General features: G+C 40.2%; 1 protein-coding gene across 1 annotated transcript in view; it reads left to right on the top strand.

Moving 5' to 3' along the window:
• igf1 (insulin-like growth factor 1) overlaps positions 1-2787 on the top strand; it is a 43713-nt gene extending 40926 nt beyond the window's left edge. Inside the window, exon 5 of the mRNA XM_061983530.2 lies at positions 874-2787. Coding sequence (XP_061839514.1) covers positions 874-933 — 60 coding nt within the window. The 3' untranslated portion in view covers positions 934-2787. The remainder of the gene's footprint in view (positions 1-873) is intronic.
• Positions 2788-6837: the final 4050 nt, after the last annotated feature.

Below are 6837 nucleotides of genomic sequence, written 5' to 3'. Positions count from 1 at the left end.
ACTACAATGTTTGGTAATTCTGCGCAATTTAGCACTCATTGACCCAATAGTTGGTTAGAAATTATACATTTGACTTTTTTTAAAGAAAAAAGTACCTTTTTAATTAAAAAAAAAAGCGTTTTACCCAATAATGCGTTACTCATTGAAAAACAACCCAAAAATTGTTCATAGTTTTGAAAACCCAGAAATAGAATTAAAATAATACCCTTATAACCCAAAAAATGGATTGCTCTTCATAAAAATAACTAAAAAATTTAACCCAACACTCGCAACTCGTAAATTGGGTTGAAACAAATAACCCAATTTTAACCCAACTGCTGGTTCAGAAAAGGACGAACCCCTTATTTGAGTTATTTTAACTCAACATTTTGGGTACATTTTTTCAACCCAACTTTTACGTGGAATTATTGAACCAAAAAGTTGAGTTATTGATAACTTAATGTTGGGTTATTCCAAACCCAACTATTGGGTTGGATTATTTAACCCAAAAAGGGAGTAATTCTCAGTCAATGTTGGTTGACCCATAACCCAACTATTGGGTTGAATTTTCAGGATGTAGATATCTATGTATGTATATATATATATATATATATATATATATATATATATATATATATATATATATATATATATATATATGAAATACTTGACTTGGTGAATTCTAGCTGTCAATACACTCCTCCCCTGTTAACCACGCCCCCACCCCCCACCTCCCGAAATCGGAGGTCTCAAGGTTGGCAAGTATGCTATTAATTACTTTTAAAGACAGTTTGACTATGTTGCTTTTTTTTGTTTGTACAATGCCGAGAGGACCTGATCATTACTGATGAAAAACTGTGCTTAAAACATGTTTTTTTCCCTTCCCTTTGACAGGAGGTGCATCCCAAAAACTCGAGCCGAGGCAACGCCGGGGGCCGGAATTACCGAATGTAGGGAGGCGGAGCTTGGCCGCCTGGAAAGGGAGGAGGAGGGAGTGGCCTTACCTGGTGCACCCGGTTCACTGTGGAAGCAGACAAACAAAGACGACGGTAACAAAGGCGTGGAAAACGACTGAAACCAGAAAGCGACGCGGCGTTCCGGGGCTCGGGAGTGGGAGTGGGTGGGGGGGGGGGGGGGGGAGTGGGTTGTTGTGATTATTTTCTACACTGCACCGTTCTATTTGTTATCCATGCCATGTAACGGACTATATCGTTTAGCTGCTAGGACGCTGACGGGAGGAAATGTACCCATCATGCATTGCGTTGCCCGCCCAAAGCGTGTCAGAACCCTTGTGGCTAATTGGAGTTGGTGGACGCCGCTCCAACATCCCGCCCCCAAACCCACCCCCGTCCCCCGAGCCTCAGGACGTGTTGGGGTCCAGTCTGCAGTCCATTACAACCCAGCATTAGAGGAGATTTACGGCCTCTGGTCTAAAAATACAACCAAACACGGGAGCCAAACTCGTATTTTCCCCCCGCTGCTTGTCAGAAACCAGTCGCCAAAGTGAATTTTGGCGTGGATGAGTGGAATAAAGGTTTTGACACTGAGGCCACTTTTGAGCCGACATGAAGCGCGCGTCTGCAAAAGTTGATTTATTCCACCCTTTTCCTCCAAATTCTTGACTTCATCTGCCGAGTTGAGGTCGACGATGACCTTCTGTTGGCCACGCCCACCTGACCTCCACAAGGAAACGCCACACTTGAAGTTTAGAAAGGTGAAAGGTCACCGACATACAAAGATTACACCAGGGGTGTCCAAATTCTTCCACCGAGGGCCACACACTTAGCACCAGAGGTGGCTAGAGTAGCCAGAAATGATACTCAAGTAAGAGTACTCTTACTTTAGAGATGTATTACTCAAGTAAAAGTAAGGAGTAGTCACCCAAAGTATGTTGTGAAAAAACTACTCAAGTACTGAGTAACTGATGAGTAACCTGTTCGTTTAATGATGACGGCAATAAATAATGAACAAAAACATTAAAATAGCAATGAGCAAATTCGGAGCCAGGAATATCTCTTAAGCAACTAAAACAATAATATATATTAATTAATAATACATTAACATAAAAAAATGAAGGCAAATTGAGCCACAATAACTTAACAGCACCATAGGCTCAGTAGGCAGAGATTACAAAGGAAAATAACAAGTTAGCCTTTACGCAAACCATAAACTGATAGGTGTGGGCTGCACCTGAGAATGCACTGTGCACTTCTGATTGGTGTTTCTATGCATGCGTGTGTGTGTGTGTGTGTGTGTGTGTGTGTGTGTGTGTGTGTGTGTGTGTGTGTGTGTGTGTGTGTGTGTGTGTGTGTGTGTGTGTGTGTGTGTGTGTCTATGAGTCTGCAGTGCGTTAATAAATGTCCCCACACGATGTACATTTGACAGTGATTCATAGCAGGGAAGCTAACATCAGCCTACAGTGACAGCCAAAATATCTACTAACGTTACTTACCGCCATGTGCTTCCTCAAATTTGACGTTGAGTTCATGCAAGCTTAAGCTTGTTGCCGCTGAAACTTTATGTGCAGTTGATCATGTGAACGCCTGGCTCTGTTTGATTGGTGAAACGGGGTCAAACGTCACCAGTGACTGCATTTGATTGGTGAAACGGAGTCAAACGTCACCAGTGACTGTATTTGATTGGTGAAACGGAGTCAAACGTCACCAGTGACTGTATTTGATTGGTGAAACGGAGTCAAACGTCATTCGGTGACTGCATTTGATTGGTGAAACTGAGTCAAACGTCACCAGTGACTGTATTTGATTAGTGAAATGGAGTCAAACGTCACCAGTGACTGTATTTGATTGGTGAAACGGAGTCAAACGTCACCAGTGACTGTATTTGATTGGTGAAACGGAGTCAAACGTCACCAGTGACTGCATTTGATTGGTGAAACGGAGTCAAACGTCACCAGTGACTGCATTTGATTGCTGAAACGGAGTCGAACGTCACCAGTGACTGTATTTGATTGGTGAAACGGAGTCAAACGTCACCAGTGACTGTATTTGATTGGTGAAACGGAGTCAAACATCACCAGTGACTGTATTTGATTGGTGAAACGGAGTCAAACGTCACCAGTGACTGCATTTGATTGGTGAAACGGAGTCAAACGTCACCAGTGACTGCATTTGATTAGTGAAACGGAGTCAAACGTCACCAGTGACTGCATTTGATTGGTGAAACGGAGTCAAACGTCACCAGTGACTGTATTTGATTGGTGAAACGGAGTCAAACGTCACCAGTGACTGTATTTGATTGGTGAAACGGAGTCGAACGTCATCAGTGACTAGAAGTACAATTTATCCCAAAAGTTACTCAAGTAGATGTAATGGAGTAAATGTAGCGCGTTACTACCCACCTCTGCTTAGCACTTAACTATTTTTTTGGTGTCGCAGTCATTAAAGCGTTAAAAATAAATCATATATGAAGATTTCTCTTTTACTTTCAAGGCTCAAGTATCTATAGATCAAAACTTAAGATCCATCTTTTGACAAACTTTAATTTTTTTCAATGTTCTAAGCCCTTTTTTTTTTTTACAAAAACCCAAAACCAGCATATCTGTTTTTAGGAACACTAATACAAAACCTCACAATAATGTCTGAATGCTAAAAATGTTATGACAGACCGCCTTAAAAAACGGAATGGAACTTTAATTTTTTTTACTGAATGAGACACCCAGAAAGTACAAAGCCCAAAAGCAGTGAAGTTGTCAGGTTGTGTAAATGGTCAATAAAAAGAGAATACAACAAATCCTTTTCAACTTATATTCAATTGAATAGACTGCAAAGACAAGATATTTCATGTTCACACTGAGAAACGTTGTTATTTTTTGCAAATATTAGCTCATTTGGAATTTGATGCCTGCAACATGTTTCAAAAAAGCTGGCACAAGTGGCAAAAAAGACAGAGGAAGTTGAGGAATGCTCATCAAACACTTATTTGGAACATCCCACAGGTGAACAGGCTAATTGGGAACAGGTGGGTGCCATGATTGGGTATAAAAGCAGTTTCCATGAAATGCTCAGTCATTCACAAACAAGGACGGGGCGAGGGTCACCACTTTGTCAACAAATGCCTGAGCAAATTGTTTAAGAACAACATTTCTCAACCAGCTATTGCAAGGAATTTAGGGATTTCACCATCTACAATCCGTAATATCATCAAAAGCGATGATATTACGCACCTTCGATCCCTCAGGCGGTACTGCATCAAAAAGCGACATTGGTGTGTAAAGGATATCACCACATGGGCTCAGGAACACTTCAGAAAACCACTGTCAGTAACTACAGTTGGTGGGTACATCTGTAAGTGCAAGTTAAAACTCTACTATGCAAAGCCAAAGCCATTTATCAACAACACCCAGAAACACTGCTGGCTTCGCTGGGCCTGAGCTCATCTAAGATGGACTGATACAAAGATAAAAGTGTTCTGTGGTCTGACGAGTCCACATTTCAAATTGTTTTTGGAAACTGTGGATGTCGTGTCCTCCGGACCAAAGAGGGAAAGAACCATCCGGATTGTTCTAGGCGCAAAGTGTAAAAGGCAGCATGTGTGATGGTATGGGGGTGTATTAGTGCCCAAGACATGGGTAACTTACACATCTGTGAAGGCGCCATTAATGCTGAAAGGTACATACAGCTTTTGGAGCAACATATGTTGCCATCCAAGCAACGTTATCATGGACGCCCCTGCTTATTTCAGCAAGACAATGCCAAGCCACGTGTTACAACAGTGTGGCTTCATAGTAAAAGAGTGCGGGTACTAGACTGGCCTGCCTGTAGTCCAGACCTGTCTCCCATTGAAAATGTGAAGCCTAAAATAGCAGAAGGGAGACCCCCGGACTGTTGAACAACTTAAGCTGTACATCAAGCAAGAATGGGAAAGAATTCCACTTCAAAAATGTGTCTCCTCAGTTCCCAAAGCTTTACTGAGTGTTGTTAAAAGGAAAGGCCATGTAACACAGTGGTAAAAATGCCCCTGTGACAACTTTTTTGCAATGTGTTGCTGCTATTAAATTCTAAGTTGATGATTATTTGCAAAAACAAATGTAGTTTCTCAGTGTGAACATGAAATATCTTGTCTTTGCAGTCTATTCAATTGAATATAAGTTGAAAAGGATTTGCTTTTGGGTTTTGTAGTAGGAAAAACACAAAATATGCAATATTTTCCCCAGAAAATGTTCAAAGTGGTATATTTGATGTAAAGAAATTGGAGCCTTGAATAACATTGCTTTTGGTTCTTTATTATTTTTGGGTCACAGTCATTAAAGCGTTGAAAAAAAGTCATATATTAAAAATAAATCATCTTTTAGTATTTCTCTTTTACTTTCAACGCTCAAATATCTATAGATCAAAGCTTCAGATCCATCTTAAATAAACATTGATTGCATTGATTGATCTTTTGACATAAACTTCCATTTTTTTCAATGTTTTATGCCTTTTTTTTTGTCAGAAACCCTTCTTTTTTTAATAGGAAAAACCCAAAATATGCAATATTTTCCCCTCAAAATGTTCAAAGTGGTATATTTGATGTAAAGTAGTTGGAGCCTTAAATAACATTGCTTTAGATTTTTTTTTTTTTTTTTTAATTAAGAAAACATATTAAAGGTCTTAGGGATCCTTAAGGTCCACACTCATAAAATAGTTAAAAATAAGTCATATATTAATATTTATTATATTTATTTTTAACACTTACATCTCTTAACTTCAAATCTACTCGTCAATTATAACATTTTTGATTATTCTCCCGGTAGAAAATGGATGGATGGACAGTTCTTAGGGATGCTTAAGGCCCCCACTCATAAAAGAGTTAAAAATAAGTCATATAGTAATATATATTATATTTATTTGTAACACTTAAATCTCTCAACTTCAGATTTACTTGTGTGAGTAAGAAAATATGCAGTCAAAGGCTGAACTCCAGACTGAGGCCAAGGGAAAAAAACCTCATAAACATGTTACATAGAATCAACAAAACTTGCAACAGAGAGGGGTGCATATGCCCATTGTCCAGGGTGTAGTGTTGTTTATTATTAGGAACCAAGTCCCTTTGGGACCGAGGACCCTATTGTATTTCTAGCGTTTTATTATTATACCGCCGCCTCTTTGAGCTGTAATTTGGCCCTCCTTAACATGCTTCAAAACTCACCAAATTGGACACACACATCAGGACTGGCGAAAATTGCGATCTAATCAAAAAACCAAATCCCAAAATTCAAAATTGCGCTCTAATTGCCTGTAACTCCCAGTAGGAATGTCGTAGAGACATGAAACAAAAACCTCTATGTAGGTCTCACTTAGACCTATATTGCATACCCTGACAATCCCCAGCAAAAATCAACAGGAAGTTTGCAATTCCCCCTTCAAAACAAAAGTTGTGTAAAAACAGTCACCTTTTTTCAAACATTATCTCCTCTGAGCCATTTGTCGTGTCGGCTTCAAATTAGCACAGGAGAGAGATTGAACCCTTCTGATTAAAAGTTGATGAAAGAGTTTTAATTACTGCTCCGGTTTGGATTTTATGAGCCCTCAAAGTCGGTCCTGTCCATCGCTGCTTGCAGCTTTAATTATCACTATTTTGGCCCACGGGCTGCACTTTGGACACCCCTGATCTACACAGACGTGCGCGTAACAATTGATTCGTGTCGACGGACGCTTGCTTACGCAATCATCGCCCCCCGCCCCGCCCGATTAAATCCTTCTGTCTCCGCCTCCTCCGCCTGCGTATAACCCTAAACACTTATGTTACTCTATGCATTACTATCGTCGGTATAAGACTACGTGTCCACTGTATAATGGTGCTACTTGGATGACGGACGGACGCTACATCAGAGGTCTTCTCCCCTTTTTGCACAGCCTA

This window comes from Nerophis lumbriciformis, linkage group LG25, assembly GCF_033978685.3.
Source record: "Nerophis lumbriciformis linkage group LG25, RoL_Nlum_v2.1, whole genome shotgun sequence".
NCBI classification, from domain to species: domain Eukaryota; kingdom Metazoa; phylum Chordata; class Actinopteri; order Syngnathiformes; family Syngnathidae; genus Nerophis; species Nerophis lumbriciformis.
Note: the sequence above shows the minus strand (reverse complement) of the source record. Positions and strands in the feature narration are given on the sequence as shown.